General features: G+C 43.5%; 1 protein-coding gene across 1 annotated transcript; it reads left to right on the top strand.

Moving 5' to 3' along the window:
• Nucleotides 1-36: 36 nt before the first annotated feature.
• ACO2 (aconitase 2) lies at nt 37-23,721 on the top strand. Its single transcript, XM_062587223.1, has 18 exons — nt 37-119; nt 6,367-6,509; nt 7,585-7,843; nt 10,212-10,304; nt 12,259-12,417; nt 12,830-12,980; nt 14,391-14,495; nt 14,827-14,918; nt 15,164-15,269; nt 16,629-16,786; nt 17,904-17,977; nt 18,656-18,767; nt 19,531-19,653; nt 19,848-20,003; nt 21,201-21,392; nt 22,207-22,339; nt 22,667-22,788; nt 23,221-23,721. The coding sequence occupies exons 1-18, from the start codon at nt 84-86 to the stop codon at nt 23,356-23,358; spliced, it is 2,352 nt and encodes a 783-aa protein (XP_062443207.1). The 5' UTR covers nt 37-83; the 3' UTR covers nt 23,359-23,721.
• The last annotated feature ends 1,047 nt before the right edge of the window (nt 23,722-24,768 follow it).

Raw genomic sequence — 24,768 nt, 5'->3', positions numbered from 1 at the left:
GCGAGCCCCGCCCGCGCGCCGGAGGGCTTAAAAGGGGCGGCTGACGTAATCGGGGCGCGACTTCATCTTTGTCAGTGAACAAAATGGCGCCGTACTGCGTCCTGGCGGCTCGGCTGCGGGTGAGCGCGCGGGGCGCGGCGCGAGGCGCGGGAGGCGGGCGCGAGGCGCTCGGGCGCGGGCCGTTACCTGCGAGCCGTTACCCGCCCGTCCGCCGGGCGGTGGCGGCTGGCGCGGGGCCGGGCCAAGCCGGGGCGGCGCCGCCTCCGCGTGTAGGTCAGCGTGTCCCCGGCGCGGCCCGGAGCTCCGTTTCCATGGCGACAGCGGAGCGGGGCGGGCGGCGGCGGCGGCGCGGCCTCCTCTCGGGCCCCGGGACCGCGGCGCCACCCGCCGGGGGCCGCAGCCGCGGCTCAAGGTGAGCGCAAGGTGAACGGGGCAGCGCGCCCGGCGCCGAGGACGCGGCCTGGCCCGGCCGCGGGCCGCCCCCTCCTCCGCCCGCCGCCGCCCCGGGGGCGCTGTCAACGCCCTGACGCCCTCCGGGAGGCGGCGGCGGGCGCTGCAGGGGGCTGAGACCGTCGTCCCGTAATGCGAGGCCCTAGAGCAAGGGGAAATAAAAAACCCTTTCCCAGGAGCGTGCTTTCATCTCCCTGTTCTGTCTTTTCTTTTTTTCTTCTCCTTATTGGCATAAAGCAACAGTGCAAGCTGGTTCGTGTCCCTGTGAGTGCAAATGCTTTCGGTCTCTTGGCAACTTTGTTTCAGAGTTGTCAGTTCTAACATTAACAGAGGCCCTTGAATGGAAAAGGATCTGTTGAGACCGTGAAAAAAGCCAGCCTGGTCAGCCAGACAAGCTGCCTTTTTTTAAAAAAATATATATTGAATCAGAGTTGGAAGGAATTCTCATTGGCTTGTCCATAATGACCTCTAAAAATCTTATCTGCTGGTAACATGAGCTCACTACAGAGATTCTCTTACTCAGGACTTTATTGTATTTGATGTATACTCAATGTTAAAGATTTCATGCTCCTTTAAAGCCACGAAGGCAAATATCAGGATGCATTTTTCTTTTTTATGTCTGTTAATAGAGATGAGGAAAGCTGTGCTCCCTTAATTGAAGTGTCTGATGAAGTCGGGCACTTTAACTTCTCGCCTTGCCACTTGTGACCTTGACAAACGTGTCCCTTTTTCTTAGAGAGCTGAAGTAAGAACTTTGTTTCTAGTATTGTGAAAAACCTTTGTGAAGCTTAATTCTTATTTTATGTTGCTTCATTACTTTAGAGGTAGGTATTTTAGAAAAATATTACTTTTATTTTTTAAGTAAAAGTTACAGAACAGTACTTTTTTGATTATGTCAGTACATTCAATGTTAATTGCTTGAGGGTTTTTAGTTTTTGCTTTGAACAAATAATTGATTGATTTAGTGCTTCTAATTGACTATTCATAAAATGAGGGCAAAATTTTTATTAGGGTAATGCACTGGTTCTTATTTTGCAATTTGTCATCACGTGAATACAAGCAGTCATTTGCTAAAATGAATATTATATAGTGTAAAACAAAGGCTGTGCCAGCATGGTGACTATATGGACTTTGGTTTTCTGGGAGGCTATAGTCTATTGTCAGGCTAAAGCTACACCCCCCTTTCCTCTCCCCCCAAAAAAGACTAAGTAAATAATCTGTTCAGGTGACAAAATATGCTTCTAGCTGATCTCTTTAGGAAGCAAATGAGTTTTTTTTTTACTTGTGTGTAGCAGCCTAGAGAGTTAATGAATATGTGAATCATCTTACCAATCACTGCAGTAGTGCCAGCATTGAGCATGGCACACATTATTAATACCAGGTCTACTCATCTCCTGCCCTCAAAGAGTTTTAGAATTGGAACGGTATAGGAAGCTTACCTCTGAGAGAAATAAATTGGAATTAGTCTGGTTCAGGCTAATTATCCTATTTAAGGTATGATGATTCTTCTAATAGCCTCAAAGGGTCAAGATCTTAGTTTCACACCTATCTTGAAAGATGCTTTTAGTATCATCCTACTTCTTGAGCCACATTTGCTGACAAGTGACTGAAAGGACAGTATTGAAAAATTCTAAAAAAGTAGGGTTTTACTGAAGCTCTTGTAAGTACTGAAACTGCATATAGTGAGATTTGTATGTGCTGGCAAAAAGCAATGTTGGCTAGAATTAAACAGATCTTCAGAATACTATTTTTAGTTACTCTTTGGAGGTGGGTCTGGAAAACTACACTGCATTTACATTTTGATTATACCATACTGCTTTTTTTAGGCTGAATCATGGTGAATGTTGAAAACATTCATAAATCAAGGAGGATGAGGAAAGGTGATATTTTGTTTCAGCTGGAATTTAGGACTGATTTCTTGGATGGGAGCATATGCAGCACGGTTGCTACTCCTTTGAACACAAGCTTTTGCTTACTGGACTTAGCTACCATAGGTGGTGCACTGTGTCAAAATGTGAGTTTCTAAAATAGAGACTTGACTTACATCTGGAATGTTCACTGTAGTGAGCTAAATGCAAGATAGCTATTTTTTCAGATGATGTTTTAAAATCTATAAAGATATGAGTTGACTTCCTTAAGGAGATTTCAAAAATAATGATTTGTTTAATAGGCTGGCCTTTTCGTCTGTTACAAGGAAGCTTTTCCCCTACCGGAATACTGATGGGTTAAGGAGCTGTCTAATACTTAACGTGATGTATTTTATTGAGATCTGAAGAAAGATGCGCTGGTACTAAAATAACAAATTAGATACCAGATGAGAGGAGATCACTTGGCAACTGACTGCTGGGCTGTCAGTCCAAAGCTCTTAATGGTTTGTGCAGAGACACTTTCAGAGCTGTTCCAGACTGATATCTTGTTGGTGCTTTGTATTTATTTAATCACTAATCTTGGCGATTGGTTGGCTTTTCTTTGTTTGCTGGGGGGTCTCTTAGGAGTCCCTGAATAAAAAGGAAAACATGTAGACTACTGACTTTCTGCTTCCCTCGGCTATTGTATGATCTCAAAGTACATTTCACTACTCACTAGCAAGCCCTGTAGTAGGAAGGGATAAGAGGAAATGAAGCTGGAAACTGCTAGAGTCGTGTGAGTTTCCCTTAATCTTGTAGTTCTACCCCCTAATTTCTGAGGATACAGTAGAAATAGCACAAGCAAAGAAAATCAGACAAGGGTAGTCTGCAATATATTGTAGATTTTTTTATGAGGAGAGATTAGACTTTCCAAACAGACAGTGTCAGCTGAAGTTGATATGATGTGGTGGAGGACAGTAAAAACATAAATAGTAAAGAATATCCCATGAAATTAGGCAGTGAATCTAAAGTAAACAGGTGAGCCCATTGTTTCATACAATAATAAATCATAGAACTTCTTGTTTCAAGATACTGAATGGCTTATAAAAAGTTTATGGAGGGTAGATCTGTCAGTGGCTGCTTAAGTAAGGATCTGGATAGATTCAGCTTCTCTGCACTGCTGATTAGAATGAGACACGTAGGTATACCTGTCCAGTTAAAGTATCTTTTTGTTCTCTTTCCCTGAATGCATGCTATCTCTTGTTGTTCGAGATGTATCCGTAGGCCTGTTGGGCTCCAATGAAAGAACACGTATATTGAGTCAGATAATCCCAGAAGAACAGAGATATAGATTTAGATTCAGTAACATGAAGATGCCAATCTTAAAGGAACCTTTGAAAGTCTTGTGAGGAGAAAAGTCTTTCTCTTGACTTCTAGAAGTGACTGGCCTAGATGATTATTTTTCCCCAGTCTTGCTGGCCTTCATGGAAACAGACATTCCAGTGTCCAGCTTTCTGTGGCCCGTCTGCATACCCAGATGGAATTATTCACCCCAAACATGTTTGTTTCCCTCTCCCACTCCCACTTCTGGTAGCATGAAGTTGTGGCAGGGCTCATGCAGGAGTCAGCTACCTGGCATTGCTGCTTCTGTGGTCACCATTTAAATATTCGTACTGTTATTCTAATTAATACCAAATTCTGTCCAACCATTTCCTGAAGCAAGAAGGTATGTCAACTTACATGTTCAAACTGAAAAGATTTAACCTGAATTTTATCTGAAAAAAAATTTTGGACCTCTCCTTAAGAACTTTGGAGAGCCCCACTTCATATTTTGGTCACAGTCAGCTCTCATCCCAGGATAGACTAGGGTGCTGTGAAGACTCTATGATTATTTTAATTTGCAGAACTGTTCTTCTTCTATACACTGAGTTATAGTGAAATATAGCCTTCAGTTTACTGGCTGATGTGGAGAAACTCCAATAATTAGTTGTGTTATAGGGCTAGTTTGTGGGAGAAAGAAGGTATACTTCATTAAAACAAAATACCTTTCCTGGTCTGGGATTGAGAAAAGTTTATTTTTCTATGAACTTTGCTGAAATTCCTCGTTGTTTTTCCAAGCATTCCAGCACTTGGAGGCTTTCCCAAGATGTTGGCTATCTTGAGAATTAAAGACAACATGGTCCACAGCACTAATTGTACTGGGTAGATAGATGGTAGCTTTAAATCACCTCCTCTCTACCTCCAGAAGTTACCTAGCTAGATGAAGAGCAGCTTATACACACTAAACAGTGAGAATCCAGTTTGATGTGTTCTGAAACCTAAACTTAGGTACAGCACCATGAAATTTAGTGACTGGCCTTCATTTGCACCTTTGGAGGAGCAGTGATCTTTCCTATACCATCATTTTCCCTTACTTCAGATTTTTTAAATAAAAACGTTGTGCAACTGTTAAAATACTGTAAATCTGTATTGCTTCCACAGAAACCTGTACATCTGTTACTGCAAATGTGCTTGCTATTATGATCTCTTCTAGATTTCCTTTGTTTTCTTTGTATTGTGCGGATGCTATTAAATGTTATCAAAAGGACAGTAAAAAAAATCAGAAATAAATTGGTGACTATATCTCATTGATTATGATTATTTTAGGCAATATTTTTAAATGCTGGTAACAAGAAAACTGGGGAGGAAATATTCACAGCAGAAAATGAAAAATGATTGAGCAGATCTAACAATTTGATTAGCACTGTTGATGGCATGAAAACAGTGGTTAGTACTGTGATTCAGTTCTGCACAAAGAATATTTGCTGATGGGAATAAAACAGTCATGGGCACAATCCTCCAGGATACAAAAGGGATATTTAGTAAAACACTGCTATATTTATTAACTTGTACTTAACAAAACCTTGTAATGCCAATGTAGAGGAGGAATAGGGAAAAAGAAAAGAATTAAGGTTAAAATGTAATTCTGGAAGAGGAGGAACTCTGAGTTCATGTCTTCAGTCTTTTTCTAGACTTCTAGCATTGATGACTGAGACTTTCAAAGAATTTAAGAAATACATATTCCAAATTCTTGGAAGTTTTTATGGAGGCTGTCCTTTGACTTATTTTTCAAAGCTACGTGAGAGTCTTTTCACTCTAGGAACTGACCTGTTCATTCTAGGTCAGGTTCTGCAGAGCTGCTTTGCCGTAATCTGCCCTTCTCCCATGGTCTGGTGAACAGTTTCGCTATGGAGACTGCCAAGGGAAATCTGGGCTTTTTTTCATTGGATTTCCTGACCAGCAGTATATTTCGTTCATCCTGTTATCTCACTGGTGGGGCAAGTGCAAGGCTGTTCTGGCCCTAAACAATAGGGGCAAGGTGAGGATGCCTTTGTGAGAGTGAAGAGAAGCAGCACATGGATCTACACATCTAGCTTGGTGAAGATAATGTGTTTGTTCCACAACTTGCCTCTCTCCTGCTCTTTGTTACGATGTAAACCATGCACATATGTGAAAGTCACTCTAGAAATACAGTAAGCTTAAAACAGTGCAAGGACCCTGCATAGGGAATTTGGTATGTGATGGGGAAGCAGAAGGGCATCTGCTCAGCCTCATACTGTGTTTTCTGTCTCACCTTCAACATAAACTCACTACCAGTGAGTGAACACAAACCTATAATTATATTGCTTTGGAAACTGCATAGGTTCTTCTTCCCCATAGCTGTAATATGCCAGGAATATAGCAAGCTGGTGTATTTATTCAGCTGGTGTTGAGTATTTGACTATTGTCTGAAAGCAAAATTTTTACTGAAAACCTAAAGCATCTGTGTTACAAATAGAAATGTAAAATAATTTGGTAAATAGTACCGGTTCTGGGTAACCTGATGTCTCACTGTTTAACACAGTTTGCAGTATTGTGTGATCAAATATTCACTAAGTGTCTTTAAAAACCTTTGCAAATTTTCTATTTTCAGCTTTTAAAGTCCCAGGAAGAGCAAGTGAAAAACCAATGTTTTATTGGTATTTGTTATAGAATTTACTCTGCAAAGTCTATTTTAGTCTTCTCTCTTCTAATAGTCTCCTCTTTTCAGCATGCCTTGAACAGTGGGGTGAGGCGCTATCATGTTGCTCCTGTCCTGTGCCAGCGGGCCAAGGTGGCCATGAGCCACTTTGAGCCTAATGAATACATAAATTATGAGAAGTTGGACAAGAACATCGACATTGTTCGAAAGAGGTAAGACTGTAGTTGGGAGGAGCCAGTTGTGCAGAATTTAGCTCTACAGTGCAGGAAGAAGAGAAAAAAATAATGTATCATGGAGCCTGGCGTGGGGACTGTCTGCTCGGGAGAGCAGCTTTGAGGAATGGCAGATGCAAATGTAGTGAAACATCAGTAGATAGTGTCTCCATGTAGCAGTGGGGCACTGTGGGGAGGGTGGAAGGTTGCGGAAGCACTGTGACATGCAGAGGGGGTGCTAGAAAGGGCTCTGTCCTCCTTGTTTATTGCCCTGTTTCAGGAGTCTCTGTACTGGACCCCTAATCCTTGTTGGGGAAGTGGGGTGGGGGTAGTGATCATTATAGGTTAATGCTCCTTTGCACTTTGTTACCACAGTGAATGTTCTCCTGTGCTCCACTGTAGGCAGTAGGCACAGAAAGGAGGGCCAGGAATTCATAGTGACCTTAATCTGCTGATAAAGGCTTGTGTGTCTGTTTAGTTGTCATTCCTGCTCCACTTACCTTGGCAGTGGTTTGAAAGATACGTTCTTTGGCCTTTCGTCCTTTGTTAAATAAGGTAGCTCTCATTTCAGATCATTGTATCTACTCGGTTACTTCCCAGAAGATCTCACTGCTGTCAAATAGGCTCCTCAACTGAGAGTACTAGTCAGGAGCCTGCAGGATGCAAGGTCTGTCAGCAGGAAACTGCTTAGTTGTCCTTGCTTGTCCTTAGTTGTCCTGGTTGTGGGATGTCGTATTTGTGAATGGGATGACCTCTGTCTTACCTCCACTTCTGCTTTCCTGAGTTAAGATCTCAAGAAATGAGCACAGTGGAAACTGCTTTTGCTATATAGGAAGATGATAACATGACATCGATCCATATCCTTTTGAACTGTCTGGAATGAGTCCCTGCACTGTTTTAGCGAGCTGCCAGTTGATATTTCAGTGCTGTAAGAGGAGTGTACAGGTTTCTGTGTGTTAAGGTGCCTTGGCAGTCTGAATGGTATAGAGAAGTGGGGAGCATCTTTGTTTTGTTACATGCTTTAAAGGGCAAAGGTTGAAATACACAAGATAGATAATAACATTATTTTCCCCAGGCTTGACCGTCCCCTGACCTTGTCTGAGAAGATTGTATATGGACACCTGGATGACCCGGAAAAACAGGAGATTGAGCGAGGCAAGACGTATTTGCGCTTACGGCCAGACCGTGTGGCCATGCAGGATGCCACTGCTCAGATGGCAATGCTACAGTTCATCAGCAGCGGGCTGCCAAAAGTGGCTGTGCCTTCCACCATCCACTGTGATCACCTCATTGAAGCCCAGTTAGGTGGTGAAAAGGATCTTCGAAGAGCCAAGGTTGCTATTGCAAAGACTTAAATTTCGTTTGTTTGGAAGCCTTTAGCCAGCCTAGAGAAGAGGTGGTGTGTTTTCCAGAGGGCAGCCATAAATCAGAATTTCTACCAGATTGCCTGTGATGGTCCGCTTTGTAGATAAGTCAAATGCAGTAGAAAAAAAGAGTAAGCAGGTCTCTGGGAGTTTTTCAGCTGAGATTCATCCATCCTGTGGCTTAAAAGCCCATGGCTGCAGGAAGAGCTGGTCCTAATCTGCTAATGATGGAAGCCCAGGTTGTGTGTACTCGGGAATGAGAGGATGTTTCACCTGAGGGAAGAGGAAAAACAATTCAAAGAGCAGAAAAGGAAGCCATGCTACTCTAGAGAGTTATGCTCTTTAGGCCACAGTGTGACAATATGGAAAAACTCCCTGAACATGTGTCTGCATCACAGCAGTGCACCCTGTGAAAGGCGAGCAAATAACTACTTTAGTGTACCAAGCTCTTGCAAATGATTAGCTGAAGAACATTAGCTGAAACACATGCAGTTTTCAGAGTTAGTGAGTGTGGGTGTAAATATGCATACAGGCGTGGAGGATGTTAGGTTTTATTTTGGAATTCCAATGTGCTGTTTGACCAGTTTCTAGTTCACTGCTTTTCTTTCTTTTTTAAATTTCCCCTTTACTGTTTAACGTGCATATTCCTCCTTAGGGGTTTCTGTCATTTATAGACACATTCACTTTTCTCCCACATACCACAATAAATCTACTAGGGAAGAACATCCTGTCAGCATGGAGGGAGGTGAGGGAAGCCTTGTTACTCTTAGTGGACACAGCTTTCTGAACTATATCAAGACTTATGTCCAAGGGATAGGTTATTTTTAATGAGTTTTGGAGAGAACAAGACAGTACTTGAAGGGATTTCGACAACTTGAAGGACAGCTTTCCTTTATGAGATTTCAACAGTAAGAACTTTTAGTAGAAAATAGAGTGAGGTCTGTTGAAGCCTTTCTCTTTCCTAACACAGAGGTTGTAGGAGAATGCATTGGATAATGTTACTTAAATCCCAATACAGTTCTTCAGATAAGGCAACCACTGTCAAGGCTGGGAGCAATTGTGCCTTGCACCTTGGTCTCGAAGGAGACAAATCTGTTCTAAGCAGTGTGTGGGGGCTCAGCTGCATCTTAAGCTTTGAATCCATATGTATTCCCAGAAACTCCTGATGCTGAAATAGTGGCCTCTGGCTTTGCCCTTTCAGGCCAGTGAAAAGCAGCTTATGCCACTGGATTGAATTCGAGGAGTTCTTGCTCTGTTGTTTATCGCAGGCCCAAGTTGTGCAGGAAACAAAGAGTTTGGGACCTTCCTAAATAAGTGTTCCTTTTCTTCCCCTTACTTCTTGTCTTCCTCCCTATGCCGGCTCCTGCGTTTATTCTCTATAGTGCAATTGTATTCTGCTGCAGCCCTGAGCAGAGGCCCTCCTTTGCCGTCCACTCTGAGCACAGCAATTAAAGGTCCTGCCTCCTTCTGACTGGGCTCTGCTTCTGCTGCTGCCAGTTGGCACACAATGAATGCTGGCAGGCATGGGTGGCTTGGATCCACTCCTGGCACACCAGCATACTTTATGAGGAGAGAGATGCACAAACAGAGTGAAGTGACCTGACTCCCAGTGGAAAACGAGGCTTAAAGAGCTGCTGTTGCCTCCTGGGAAACTTCAGCAAATGTGTGCTGAGACAATTCTTTTATTATCTCCAGTTTCCCCTTTCTTCTTTATTCTGAAGTGTAGCTGCATGAGAACATAGTCTTTAAGAAAATGTCTCCTCCTAGTGCTTATCTTATCTACTCTGCCACTCCTCTGCCAAGAAATACCAGGTCATACTTCCTTGGCAACTGCAGTTATTCTTACAAATAATTTTAATGGTGTGACCTTCACCAGTAATGGTGGTAGTGCACCACGAAAGGCAGCATTGTGTGATTTGGGTGCCATTCCTCATTCTACCACAGACTCCTCTGGCAGCAAACAGGTCACTTCCAGTTCCATTTCTTCATTTGTAAAAGTAAAGCAGAAATCTTTATCTAAGAGCTTTGAAATGTCTGTAAAGCACATGTAAAGCAAAAGGAACAGCTGATAATGAGGGAAGGAGGGGTCAGAAAAAGAAAGGAAAACAGATTGAAAAAAGAAAGAATACAAGAAATGGGCAGAGCATTCTTAAATGCTATATTCTTAAGTCTGGATCCTGTATGGTTTTAAAACAGTGATGTGCATCTCCCTCTAGCTGCTACAAAACTGTAGAACAAATTGGACTCCTTGGGAGCAAGAGAATGTGTTTGAATGAGCTTTTGATTAATGAAAGAAGAAAATGTGTTACTAATGCTGTGCCTTTTCCTGTGTGAATAGGACATAAACCAGGAGGTGTACAACTTTCTGGCAACGGCTGGTGCCAAGTATGGAGTGGGATTCTGGAAACCTGGGTCAGGAATCATTCACCAGGTAAAGTGTGTGCACTTGTAATATTTGAACACCAAATAGCTCTTTAGCTTGGGACAAAGACGGCATGCAAACCCTCAGAATTTCACCTATTTAGGGGAAGTATTTACTTTCTTTGAGTTGAGTGAGGTTTGTTCCTCTCTCTCTCTCTCAGCTATGTGACAACAGTGGTTTTTCTTAAAGGTTATTTTGGTCAAACTGTAGCCTGATGCATGATTAGTTAGTGCCACCACCATGCCACGTGAATCATAGAACTTTGCTATGTCTTAACTGCTTGTGGGCTGGCTTGGCTTTGTGTGATTTGGACAGTAAGGTGATTCCATGAAACTGGCTGCATAGGGGTTAATGTGGATTGATTCTTGTGTTGAGGAAATAAACTTTGGGGAAACACTTTTTGAAAGTTATTTCGTATGAGTTTGGCTCCATAAAAAATAGGACTGTGGGTGAGAACACCAAATAGAGTGAGGCTACTTTAGTATCTGAGAATGGCAACATGTAGCTAGTTGGTATCCGAACCAAATAAAAGGCAAAATGTTTTTCAAGTCCGAGATTCCCTTTACTTGCACCTCATGAGAATGTGACTGTCTTAAGATAACCTATCCCTTTTGCTTTTTAAAACCAACACCTCTGGCAGGATTTCCTTAACTTATGCTTAGTTGATTTGCTTTGTGGTAGACATTTGGAATGTTTGGTAGACTTTTTTCATTGTTCCTCTGAATTATAGGCAGGAAAAATTAAAATATAGCAAAAAGCAAAGGAGTGGAAAGGAGAATGGATGACTTAAACATCTTGTCAGCAGGAAACTTGGGGCCAAATGTAGTCAAGAGCTCTCTACCATCTTTTCTTAGATACTAAATGAGTATCTAATGTTACTTTGACTTCTGATGCGAATAAGAACGAAAATACAGCAGGTGAACTCTCCAGAAGGTTGTTGAAACAGCTCAGGTGCATTTCTGTTCTGAAACTACTCGTAACACTTGTCACATGGCAACATAGCTCCATGCCTTCTTGTGACTGATTTTCTCTGACTGGAGAAGATTGGCCATGTTATATAGTTTCAGAATCCAGCTCTGGCAAAGTGACGGCTTGAAAGCGACCTTTTTTTGCATGTATATATTGATATGAGCTATAACAAAAAAAAGCTTGAAATGTTAGTGGCAAAATCTTAGTTTCCTCAATAAAAGGCTACTTGAATTCTCTCTAAGGTATTCTGTAACACATGTACTGTGAGTTCTGTGCTTCCCGAAAAGGTTATCCTTAATGTTTGTATGGCACATATATAGTAAAGAGTTCAATAGCTTGAATTCTCTACTGTGTTGCTCCCATAGAAAACTTGTAACTCATCAGAAGAGGACTGTTTTGTGGTTTTGCTAATATTCAAAGAGTCTTGCATGGATTCAGTAGCAGCAATAAGGGGAGGACAGGCTTTTAGTGTATTTACAAGGGGATTCTTCTATGTGATTAGGTTTTGGTTGGTGGGATGGATTGGAGGGGCCTGTTAGTGATTTGCTGTGGGAGTCTAAAGGTCTACAGAAGGCCTTGCTAGCATTGGACAGGCAAGCTTGCTCAGCAGTTGATCAGAGGTTTAGAGAATAAGACATTCTCTTGAGCCCTAGCAAGGGTGGCATGTTAGCAAAAGCCTAAACTGGAAGGGAATGGGCCTTCCAGTGAAATAAAGGGAGATTTTTTTAAAGTTTTTTTAAAGTATTTTTACTATCCTGTGATGAACAAGCATCTTGGGTTAAAGCTTGGTAGCTGGTTCTGTCACTACATCATCTAAAACAAGTTTGAATGAAATAGAAGTGAGCTTATGTTCCAATACAAATTAAATTACTTTCTTGCTACTGACCTCTGTAAATAGAAACTGATCTAAATTCTTGTTTTTGTCATCTTTTCTGCTGTCTTTCCCCTCCTTCCCCAACAAACAAGCAAGCAAACAATCCATTTTTATTTGCAGATCATTCTGGAGAACTACTCCTACCCTGGGGTTATGTTGATCGGCACAGATTCGCACACTCCCAATGGAGGTGGTTTGGGAGGAATCTGCATTGGAGTGGGTGGAGCTGATGCAGTAGATGTCATGGCAGGAATCCCTTGGGAGCTCAAATGTCCAAAGGTAGGAGTAAAATTAATATTAATCCATATGTGAAAGGCAAGATACAAGACATGAAGAAACATTGATTTCCAGGCACTGTGCATATATAAGGCACTTTATGTTATTAGTTTTGTTTGTAATCACACAGTGGCTCAAGCAGCTAACCTACGATTCATTGGCAGCTCTGAGTCTCTACTACTCACCATGTTTGTGCAGGGACCGAGAGTGGTAGATGAGGAGTGATTTCCCTTTCATTGGCTCTGTCAGAGATTTCAGGCCTTGTACATATGCTCTGATTCTTCAGGATTTCCTTTCTCTTGGCATTGTGACCATCCAGATTCTGAGGAAGAAGGGGACCCATACAGCTGCACATTGTTTTAACTGCTGGAGAAAATGGTTTTGGTATACTTTTTCTTTTGTTAATGTTCCTCAGGTTATTGGTGTAAAACTGACTGGCAAGCTTTCAGGCTGGAGTTCTCCTAAAGATGTGATCCTGAAAGTGGCCGGCATCCTTACGGTGAAGGGTGGAACAGGTGCCATCATTGAATACCATGGGCCTGGGGTGGATTCAATCTCTTGCACTGGTAAGGCAATAGGAATCTTACCTGGAGTAAGTAATTGGTGGAGGTGGGTGTTGAGTCATCTGTGGAGACTGGGAGAGGAATCAGGCAAGAATTGTTAAATGTTCCCCCTTAGCCTGACTGAGTGGTTGGTATACTGGAAACTGGGAGTCTAGTTCTCTGCAGGACTGCAGAGCTGAGAGTGATGCAGCAAGACAGCACTCTTTCCTAGAAGAAAACTGGGCACTCTCCATTAAATCTTTCCGTGACTTTAGGAGCACTGCATGGTTTATTACGAAGAGTCCTATAAGATGATCCATCAGGATAAGAGTAAGGATGGAGGTATTCAGGCATGCACGTAGAGGATAGTGATGTCAATGATCAGAATGAAAGTATCATCCTTTACAGTCTAAAACAAGTCATAGAGAGAGGAGAAAAACAGGTTAAAGGGTGAACATGTGTGACCACTGCTGAAGAAAAAGCAGGGCAAAGGGGAGACCAGAATGTAGCAGTTCATAACTTCATCTTACACTAGTTAATTGTGGGAAGAAAAACCATCAGAAATTGCAGATGTCTGCAATGATGCTAATTAGGACCAAATTATGAGAAACACCCCTTTCTTTGGCTTGAAGTGCAGCCTTCAAGCTGGGCTTCTGCTCTGTGTTGGTTAGCCTGGCTTGGCCACAACTTTGAATACTTGGTTATAGAGAGCAGTGTGATAACGTAGGATTTTTGTTCTCCCAGATCGGAGAGAGTTGGCCTGTGGTGTCTGCTTCTAGCTCCCTTAAATGATACGGTTTCCTTGCTGTATCCTTCTAGCTCCCTTAAATGATACGGTTTCCTTGCTGTATCCTTCTAGCTCCCTTATTGCTGTATCCTTGAAAGAGGTGGCTGATCCCAGTGCTGGAAGTAAATAGTGTTTTACTGTGTTCAGTCACTTAAAGCTTTTGACCCAATGCATTGCCTTCCTCACCCAGAAAGATGAATGCATTCTGTCTCTTCCAGTAAAGATAAATAAGATGCTAGGGAGAGGCAGGACGCTTCAATGCAGGTAACAAGGATGCTGCACACTGCAGGATGTATGCTTGGTGCTCACTGCAGACAGCTGTGTTCCCTGCCACCTCTTCCAGTATCTTCAAAAACCACTGAAACTCTGAACTCCTTCCTTGTTGAAAAGTCTGATCACAGGCACTGTACGGATCAGAAACATCAGGGATGGTCACAGGCACTGTATAGGTCAGAAATGTCAGGTACTGAGGCAGCCATTCTGTAGTCAGTGTGCGTGCCCTGTTTGCTGTGGATCTGGGTTTTTGTGCCTAATGCTCTTGATCTCTCCTGGCCTTGCTCTGTTTTCCATGAACTGACTTTTGAAGAATTGGATGTATCTGGACTTCCTCATTGACCCTTTGGTCTCTCCTCCCACCCTTTCTGTAGGAATGGCAACAATCTGTAACATGGGGGCTGAAATTGGAGCTACCACATCGATCTTCCCCTACAACGTACGGATGAAGAAATACTTGGACAAGACTGGGCGATCTGGTAAGAAGGTTTAGGGGAAATATGGCAAGATTGGTTGCTCTCTGTTTTCCATAATGGTAGTATCAAGTGGGGAAATACCATTGCGGAGACTACTGCTTGCCCTGTGGGGAACAGAACAGCTTAATTCTCTATTCAACTTCTGTGGTCTGGGTTGCAGTGCAGGTTCAAGTGTGGGTATACTTTGAGAGATGTACTCTTACCAGACACAGAGGTGTCTGATGCAGCTTCTGACCTTGCGTGATGAGGTGCCTGGGGAATTAGCTAGTGGACCCTACCTTCTTTTGCCTTATGTTTGCTGCACTTTTCAGGTCTTCCTTCTTTCTTATTCCAGAGATAGCTGCCCTGGCAGATGAATTCCAGCAACACTTGGTACCAGATTCCGGTTGTCAGTACGACCAGGTGATAGAAATAAACCTCAGTGAGGTAAGGCTTGCTTCCCGCTCACCCTCTTGGATTCTGCTTTATGTGAGTGAGGGCCAGGCTGGGAGTTTGTCTGCTACATGTTCTCAGGTCTGCTCCAGTGACAGATGCTGCTCAGGTGTTCATGTAGGAGAATGTTATTTAAGCAGCTGCCAGATAGAACTATTAAAGGAGTCAATCTGCTGCTGCGTTTGTTTGTTTGGTTTCTTGGCCGCTCTAATTTCTGACTGTGTCATTGTTTCTTGAAGCTGAAGCCACATATCAATGGACCTTTCACACCAGACCTGGCACACCCTGTATCGGATATTGGCGCTGTGGCAGAGAAGGAGGGCTGGCCAGTTGATATCAGAGTTGGTGGGTAGTATTTGCCCTTTCCTCTATGTTCATCCTTGTGGAATAAATGTTGCTCTCTTAAGATAAGCAGTTGGTCACATAGCCTGGGCTACAACCCTTTTAAGTACTACGTACTCTATGTCCGTTGACTTTTCCATAGTGTGGTCTCTTCATAGTCACGTGAGCTTCCTGGGAAGAGTGTTTTCTTCTAGGCCAGGTGTGTAGGATGAGATCTGGGACAGTTGGAAGGATTTTAATCTCAAAGGGCTGCCAGTTCTTTTTCCTCCTTATAAACTATTTTAAATGATGGGGTTAATGGGAATGTTATCTGATGAAGAGCACCTCTGGCTGTACCTGTGCTTTTTAATGAGCTTTTAACAAAGATCTGTTAGAAGCATGACTGTCAGTCCTTGGCTGTTGACCGTTGGCTGTAGAGCTCTGAGGAGATAATAAAGCAATATTTACTGTCCTAAAGAGCAAACTTGAATACTTGTACCTTCAGTCCTGGGATGGTAACCTGTTGCCTGGCTTCTCTAAATTTGCTCACTGCTGACATGAAAAGAATGCAGATGCTGTAAAGGCCACTTTTTAGCTGGGAAACATTTTATTCATTAGTGTTACAAATAACAAGAAAGGCAGCAAATAAGGGAATTTATTCTTCCCTGGTTAGCACCAGAGTCAGAAGAGCACAATGTGTCCTCATGTTGTTCTTCATACTGTAACAAAGGAGGCCTTATTCAAGGACTACAGAATGCTTAGACCAAAACTAAACAGTATAGTGGGGTCTAGCCAAAAAGATAACTGAGGTGAGCTAACTGAACGGGTAAATGCTTTTGAAGGAAAAAGATTACCTAAGGGCTCTTTGGTTAGCAAAGAGAGGCGTAGGCTGAGAGGGCTGAGAATGTAAAATTCAGTTAGAATGATGAGGCTGGTTAGCTACTTGGGCACCTATCTCTTGTTTTCATCATTCCTCCATTTCTTGCAATCTTGGTTTGAAGCCTTTTCTGTCCTTCTGGAAGGATGCCCCTCTGCACTAACTGTGTCTAACTGAAGTGCAGGTAGAGGAAACTCTGATCTCATACAACAGTAACCAGACTAATGTTCAGGTAGTGTGTTCTGACTCTACGACCTCCAAAGTTTTTGCAAGGAATTGTTTGTGACTGCAGTATCTTGTTGGAAGGCTTGGCAATGATATTACCTGAAACTGTCCGAAAATATTCCAGACCTCCTTGTCATCAGGAATGGTGGTTGCCTTGTCTCCTTCCCGCCCTCCCCCTCCCCCCCGCCCCCAACACACGTGCACACTGAGAAATGGATCAGGGAGCAGCATCCTATAACTGGGTCTGTAATAACCACCTCATCTCTTGTCAAACACCACAGGCTTAATTGGTAGCTGCACTAACTCCAGCTATGAGGACATGGGACGCTCTGCAGCAGTGGCAAAGCAAGCACTTGCACATGGATTGAAGTGCAAATCTAAGTTCACAATTACCCCAGGCTCAGAGCAGATCCGTGCCACCATTGAAAGAGATGGTTATGTGAGTACAATTGCTCTTTACACTTCCCACTAGTAAATATTAAACTCTTTTCCGGATGGTACTTGAGAGTCTGAAGGTAACTACTAGAATTATTTAAGCTCCATCTTCTTACTAATCGCTAGAGGAGTGGGAACTGATGTAGTAATCAGCCTTGTGTTATTATGCCTCATGGTCCTGCAGTCACCTTGACAGTGTTTTGACCTGGTGTCTTTACTACCTGGGCTAGTAATAATGGGATTGGAACTGGACAGAGCTGAGATAGTTATTGGGAACTGGAGCCCTGAGGAGATAACAGTGTGCCTAGTAATGGACACCTCTTGTGTCTTGGCCAAGGCTGGATACATGCTAATGCCTATCTACAATCCAGTTTTCTCCCTCAAGAACTGTTTAGGATGCAAACAAACCCTAAGTTTGTAGGAAATAGCTCCCATGTAAGGCTCATGCTTGATTAAAGTTTCGTAATGTTTCCACAGAGGAATAATCAGATATTGTTTCCCCTTTTCTGTGGGGAGCGGGGAATAATGATGTTTTGATTAGTTCTATCATTTACTAAATGTCACAGCCCACTGGGACTGCTGCTATCATAGCTTGGGGACCAACTATTCGAGTCTGTACATGCAGGTATTTCCAGCCAATGCTTAATGCCTCCTCCAGCAAGTCAGCCTTTTGCTTATCTGTCCATAGTTACACTTTTTACAGCAGCTGCCCTCCTAATTGAATCCTTTGCTAAATGAAATGCCATATGCTTACCTGAACTCTCACTGAATCGCTCCTTACACTGACAGGAAATCTGCAGAAAATTAATCAGAGCAACTGTTGCCCTTCAGTTAAGTATCTGTGAGTAGCTGGATTGCTCATTTTAAAATAGGTAGAGAACAGAAATATCATGGCAAGTCTTCAAAGGCTCTTCCCTGGTGTTACTGTACAGCATTACTGGGATTAAGTCCCCTTATTTATAAGTGACTCAAAATTTGCAAGTGAAGCAAGAAAAGGAATGTTTTCAGGCTGATGTGCCTTGATGCTTTCTGCCAGAAGAAATGTCCTCTTTCCATGAAAGAGCAACCCCAGAAACTTCTTCCAGACTTTCTACTAATAACAATGATCTTCTCTGCTCCAGGCACAAATCCTGCGAGATATCGGAGGGCTCGTTCTTGCCAACGCTTGTGGGCCATGCATTGGCCAGTGGGACAGGTAAAGCGAAACAATGGACCTTTCTCTGTCTTTATATCTTTTAGCTCGTAAAGCACTCTCTGTAGCCAGATATGATTGTAAATACCACACACTGGGAATTAAAAATACATGACTAAATAGCAATTGGCCATGTGTCTGACATGCACTGGAAGAGGAGAAATGAAAGACAAATTCAAATGAACAGAACTGTGGAAGGGAATATGCTCAGGTGTGGCTACATCTGTAGACTTCTGATAGTCGGCAGAAGTGGGGAGAGAGATGACTTTTGTCTGAGAGGATAGACTGGAGCTTGTATGGGCCTTTTAGAGTGGGAAGAGCAATTTGATCTGGATTCAATCATTTGAGGCAGGGAGGAAAATGCCAGTGATAAAAATGATGGGAGACACATTCTTACTTGGGTTCACCATTTCTAACTGTGTGTCCAAAGGCATCTATTTGGTTGACTATTGTTTAAATAGTTCAGCTGTGCAGAATATGAGCTATGGAAACTGCTCCAGGAATCAGTGTCTGGCTTGGTTTTGCATCCTAAAGTCTGTACTCAAGGGAGGAGAACCTGTTTGTATGCTCCTCTGTGTTTCCAAAAGATACAGATCGCTACCTAAATCAGCTCTGCGAATTCTAGCAGCAGAACATCTAGAAGCAATGCTCCCTTTGTGTTTGATGTTTCTTTTTTCATAGGAAGGACATCAAGAAAGGAGAGAAAAACACAATAGTTACATCCTACAACCGGAATTTCACAGGCCGCAATGATGCTAACCCAGAGACGCATGCATTCGTGACCTCACCGGAGGTAAGAGACGTAGTCAGAGGGGCACTATGGAATATTTCGACGTGTCCTCTGAGCTAGTGCACTGCCTTCAGAAGGGGCCCAGTGTAAGTGTTGGGGGGTGAGGAGAAAGGTCAGCAAGCCCACTGAACTGCTTGGTGTGTTGAGATAACTGAGGTAAATGCAACTGTTTAATCACAGCAGCACAAAGCGCTGCATAGCCTAGCCTGCCCTGCCTGACTGCTTGTGGTTGCCATCTATAAAGCTGACAGGAGTACGTGTGCGTTATTGGAGGCAGCGCATATCGAAATACCTGGGTTTGATCAGGTGTGGCTTGTGAGAGGTGTATTCCCTTGGCCAACATGGCGCTTGAGTAGAGCTCTACTAAGTCAAACTCTTGCCAGAAAAAGTCATCTTAGCTCTGGGACTGCAGAAGAGGAAAATGTGGTTAACCGAACACTTCAAGGAAGAGGTGTCTATTCCTCTGCCTGAAGTTCTTACTACAGTCCAGTTCTTGGGCAGTCCAGAATTCAGTTTTAAGGACTGAGATCAGCTAAAGAAGCACCTTAGTGGATTCTGCTGCTTCTTACTCATAGTCTGACTGCACTGTTAAATTCAGACTGCCCTGCTTGAGACTGCAGGACAAGCTATACAGTCTGGCACTTGGTGTGTGGCTTTGGGAGCTCTCTGACTGCTGGCTTTGAAACTGTAGGTGTAGGACTTTTAAATCCAGGGATGGGATGAAATAAAATATGCCTTTAAATATGTAATTTTTTTCTTTCATCAGATTGTCACAGCCCTGTCTATTGCTGGCACTCTAAAATTTAATCCTGAGACGGATTACCTCACAGGAGCAGATGGGAAGAAGTTTAAACTAGAAGCACCTGATGCAGATGAGCTGCCGAAGCTGGTAACTGCTGGCTGGGGATGGAGGGAGGGCAGGCCTGTCACTGGAAGTGGTGTATATGTTATAGGAATTTTTGTGCACTGACCTCCTCCTTAATGTTAAAGCTAGAATTGGTCCAGCTGCCTGCATTGGCTTGTTCTCAACATGTGCTGTTGGAGAGAGCTGAGGCTGATGACTACTACTTCTTTTCTTGAAAGGAGTTTGACCCAGGCCAGGACACCTATCAGTACCCTCCGAAGGATGGCAGCGGGCAGCACGTAGATGTGAGCCCCACCAGCCAGCGCCTCCAGCTTCTTGAGCCCTTCGATAAGTGGGATGGCAAGGATCTGGAAGACATGCTGATCCTCATCAAGGTCAGGAGCAAAGCGGGGGCAAACACCAGCTACGATCAGACTGTGTGAACAGGGATTTGCACATCAGTTGCTAGAAGCTTTGGCTATGCCTTGAACTGGCTATGATTTTTTTCCCCTAGTCCCTCCCGCCCCGCATTGTTATGGAAAGTGAGGTGAGGATCTTCTTCTCACGTGCTGTTTCCTTCTGATACTTTTTCTTATTTATAATCAAGAGACATTTTTGCTTTGGACTAGTGCTTAGCTAGTATCATGAAAAATGAACTTTGTTATACCATGTAATATGATCCTATACCATACAATATGATCCCACACATACTATACAGTCTGCAGAATTTGTCCCAGTTATGACCTACAATAGAAAGGTTCATTAATTAGTGTCTCTAACACTTGACGGTTGAGATGCATTTTATCTAAAATGAGGTCTTTAGGAACTTCTTACCCATCCATATTTGTCTTCCATTTTACAGAAGGAAGAGTTCCTTCACAATAGTTAAACATTACATTTCAATCTCTTAATGGAGACATGGGTTTCCCTTCACTGTCCCTGGTGAGTTAACAGAACGAAAACTTCAGTTAATACAGTGATGGGTGCTGAAATGCAGACCCATAGGGATGGTATCCTTCAGGAGCATTTTTGATTCTCACTGGCAGAGCTGCTGGTATTCCTAGGGGCCACCCTCCCATACTGATCTGTGCGTGTATTCCTGAGTGTTTTGATGTGCATAGTTCTTTGCAAATGCTTTGAGGCAGCCAGTTGAAGGCTATTACCTTTGGGTGGGAGTTCTGTTCCTATAGACTAAGAAGCTTTTTGTGTGGATCGGAAACTTCTGGGAATCAGAAGTTTCTGGCATCTTGCTGAACTCCCCCAAAAGGATGGCTGAGCTGTAACAGGAAGAACTTAATAGCTTTTTGTACTTGAAGAACCTGCTGCGAAGGGAGGTAAGGACATAGCAGGAGGTGTTACAGCTAAGCTTTGTTGTAGCCCTTCCCTTCAGAGCAGGGATGTTCTTCCTTCCCAAACATATATGGAACAACTGGTGCATTCTGCCTTAGAGCTGCCTTGATTCTGTAACATATACAATGGTCTTGGGTCACTGCTTTTAAAAGGGGATAGAAAAATCCTTCAAGAATAGAGGTGCTGAGGAAGATCAAGTGCTGGTTCTTCCTGAGACACTTATCTCTTCTACTATCCTTTAGGTAAAAGGGAAATGCACCACTGACCATATCTCCGCAGCCGGGCCCTGGCTCAAATTCCGTGGCCATCTGGACAACATCTCCAATAACCTGCTAATTGGCGCCATCAATGTTGAAAATGGCAAAGCCAACTCTGTGAGGAACGCGTTAACCCAGGAGTTTGGGCCGGTCCCAGACACAGCCCGTTACTACAAGGTGAGACTTTCTCCTCACACATCCTTCCATAAGGGTGTTTACATTTTGTGCAGTCTGCGTGAAGGCAGAGCATATTACTCTACTGTTCTCAATTAATAGCAGCTGTGAATTCATTTAGTATTGAGGCTTTTTCTTAATTCTGATGGCAGGTCCTGTAGCAGATTCCCATCCTACCTGCTGAGGGGAAGAGGGAGGAAGGTCTTGTGACCCAGAGGGGACCAGAAATCCCAGACCAAAGGGGGAAAATTCCTCTTGGTGCTGCATGCCTTACTACATATTAGTGTCATCAAGCTGTGGCAGTCTTACCTGCTGGAGTTTCTCACCTGACTAATCTGATGTTTAAGAAAAATCTAATCTGGTCCCATTCATTGTTTAAAACTTGGCTTGGAACCTCAGGAAGTGTCCTTTCGCTTTCTGCATAGCTTGACAGTGGTCCAAGATTTTTGTCTTCCAGTAGACAGAAGTTACAGCGCTCAGTATCAATTCCAGAAATAGAGCAGGGATCACTGCTTGCATGAGTGCTGCCCTGCCGCAGGACCACAGAGGGAAAGGTGGCTGCAAGGCTTTTCTCTAAATCCCACAGGCAGTCCTCTTCAGCCCTTGTTAGCCGAGGATGGCAATGCCTAGCTGCTCTGAAGCATGTAATTCCTTTATTTCTGCCCTTCATCAGAACCAAAGACTGCCTTCTGGGAGAAATTTCCTCAGCAATGTCATTAGTGTAGCACTGAAATTAAATGTGTGGGCATATATTTGTTGTTAATTCCTAACTTGAGTGACTGGACTGCACAAGTCTAAATCTGTTCCTTCGTCACAGAAAATGGGTGTCAAATGGGCAGTTGTTGGGGATGAAAACTACGGTGAAGGATCAAGCAGAGAGCATGCAGCGTTGGAGCCACGTCACTTGGGAGGCAGGGTCATCATCACCAAGAGCTTTGCCAGGATCCATGGTGAGTGAGTCGCACTTTCCTGTGATATGTATAAACAGGAAGTATTCGGCCTGAGCGGAAGAGATGATTCCTATAGGCGTTGAGCTTGTGGGGCATGAGAAGCAATTGTGTCTGCTGAGATAGGTCACATGGTACCTCGTCAAGAATCCTGTTACGTAATCACCTAGATATGCCACAAGTGGTGGAGATGCTAATTTTGCGCTACACAAACAGTAATTATTGTTGGAGTACACTCTGAGAAGCACTGAACACCCAGAAGATAATCTTGATCCCCTGTAGCGTGTTACAAGGGGGCTTAACACAAGCTTCGTGGTTTATTCTCTGCAGAAACCAATCTGAAGAAGCAAGGTCTGCTGCCTCTCACTTTTGCCGATCCAGCAGACTACAACAAGATTCATCCTGTGGACAAGCTAAGCATTGTGGGGCTGGCAGACTTTGCACCTGGAAAGGTACCTGTCTGCATGCCTTCTGGGGGGCAGAGATGTGCCACTGGCTGTAGAGGGGAAGGCATAGAGGCGAGTGCTGGGCTAGGGGCCTGAAGCAGCACTGCCACTGATGGGCAGTGCTGCCTGCCACACAGAGCTGGACACTTTGCACCAGTGGTCCAGCGGGCCTAGGGCGAGGGCAGTCTCACATTGCTTTATTCTAAGCTGTTGTGAGAAGGCCCTGCAGGATAGGCCGAGTTCCTGGACTTGCTGCCTTACGCATGAGTTGTGCTCTCTAGAACCAACGGCAACCACACTCCTACACGAAGACCTCGCTGGGCTAGAATTTTCCATTTGCAAGTCCTTTAGGAGTGTAGAGGTTTTCCTGTGAGAAGCTTTGGTTAAGTTGCTCCCTGAAAAAATATAGGGAAAATAAAAACTGTTGTCTTTCCTTAGCCTCTGAAATGCATCATCAAGCATCCCAATGGGAGCCAAGAAACAATCATGTTGAACCACACCTTCAACGAATCACAAATAGAGTGGTTTCGAGCTGGCAGTGCCCTGAACAGAATGAAGGAGCTGCAGCAGAAATGAAGCTAAGTGCACACAATGCCTGCAGTGCACTGGACTCAATTCAGCTTTGGCATTTTCATGAAAGTGCAATTCCATGCCTACTGTTGGAATAAATGTCTGATCAAATGTAACCACAGCTTCCTTTTTGTTATGGTACTTCCTCTTCACTGACATTATGAAAAGGGAGTGCAGCTAGGCTTACTTTTGTCTTTTAAATTCCCCTGCTCCCTTTTTCTATTTTGGCTCAATTTCAGCTGTCCCACAGTTATTTATATTTGGAAATGACCAGCTAAGGTGGGTTTGTCTACTCAGTTGGTTGTTTTCTGCCCATTCACTTTATTGATGGCTAAAGACTTAAAATGAAAATAAAGACTGTGACCATCTCTTCTGCCTCAAGTATTCTTGTATTCATAATCCTGCTCTTCAGCCCCTGCTTCACTGTCACTGGGAAGATGGGAAAAAACTTCTCCATGGAGATATGAAGGTACCTACCCTCAACTTTTATTCTGTTAAGTCATTGCTATAAAAAAAATGGCAAAAATACCCTTATGGACCTGTCAGTGGTCTAAAAGCAGAAGCAGGTGCCTTACACTGTTTCCCCTATCACTGACTACTGTAGGCAGCACTCAAAACCTCTTTCACAACTACATTCCTATTGAGAACACTGCACACAGCTGCAGCAGAGGCAAAACTTGCAAGAAACTTCTATGCTCTTCTAGACTTATGCAGTAAACTTGCTCAACACAGCTCACCATTTCGCTGTAACAGAAGGATTGGTATCTCTCTCACTGTCATTTTGGTATCAATCAGTTCATTTAGAGTAGCACATCAGCAAAGCAGTTACCACTTTGCTAACCTCCTAGTAGCTCCGATCCTGTGAAGCGGGAGCTGAGCACAACAGCTTCCTGAAGGTGCCCAAAGCGGTTTTTTTCCACATGCACACACTACCCTGAAACAGCCTCTGTAGAAGCCTCTATGGCTGTTGAGGGTCAGACTGCTTCACTCCTACTCCCCTCCCTCCTTCCCCAGAAAAAGCAGTTGGAAGGTTTTCTGAAAACTGTTTGTTTCCACGCTGTCAAAAGGATTGTATGTCTGAGCACCACTGCTATATAGCTAGCATTCAGTAAGCTTACTGTCTGAGCAGATGGACCTCAGTTACTATGTGAACCTAAAGAATTCTTGGGTCCCTTTAATTAGAGCTATGCACCAGGAATAACAGTTCAGAATTAAGGGTTTTCAACTACACTGCAGGGAGGGTGCTGGTGACTCAAGCTTTGTTTTCACAGTTGGAGGTTAGCAGGCCCACTATCCCAGGGAATTATACCCCCTTCCTGCCAAATGTGCCTGCTTTGTAATTATGTACAACATCACCCTCTTGGCAATGGGCCCTGCATAGATTTTGCTCACTGTTTTGTTCCCCTCTTTCCTTTC

The sequence above is a fragment of the Rhea pennata genome, chromosome 1, assembly GCF_028389875.1.
Source record: "Rhea pennata isolate bPtePen1 chromosome 1, bPtePen1.pri, whole genome shotgun sequence".
Classification (NCBI taxonomy): Eukaryota; Metazoa; Chordata; class Aves; order Rheiformes; family Rheidae; genus Rhea; species Rhea pennata.
The sequence above is the reverse complement of the archived record's forward strand: the minus strand, read 5'-3'. Positions and strand labels throughout refer to the sequence as shown.

Excerpts from the sequence above, each read along its gene's own strand:
- ACO2 (XM_062587223.1), top strand. The coding sequence starts at position 84 with ATGGCGCCGTACTGCGTCCTGGCGGCTCGGCTGCGG. Across the intron at positions 12,981-14,390 it reads GGATTCAATCTCTTGCACTG|GAATGGCAACAATCTGTAAC; the intron begins GTAAGGCAATAG and ends CCCTTTCTGTAG. Across the intron at positions 14,919-15,163 it reads TAGAAATAAACCTCAGTGAG|CTGAAGCCACATATCAATGG; the intron begins GTAAGGCTTGCT and ends TGTTTCTTGAAG.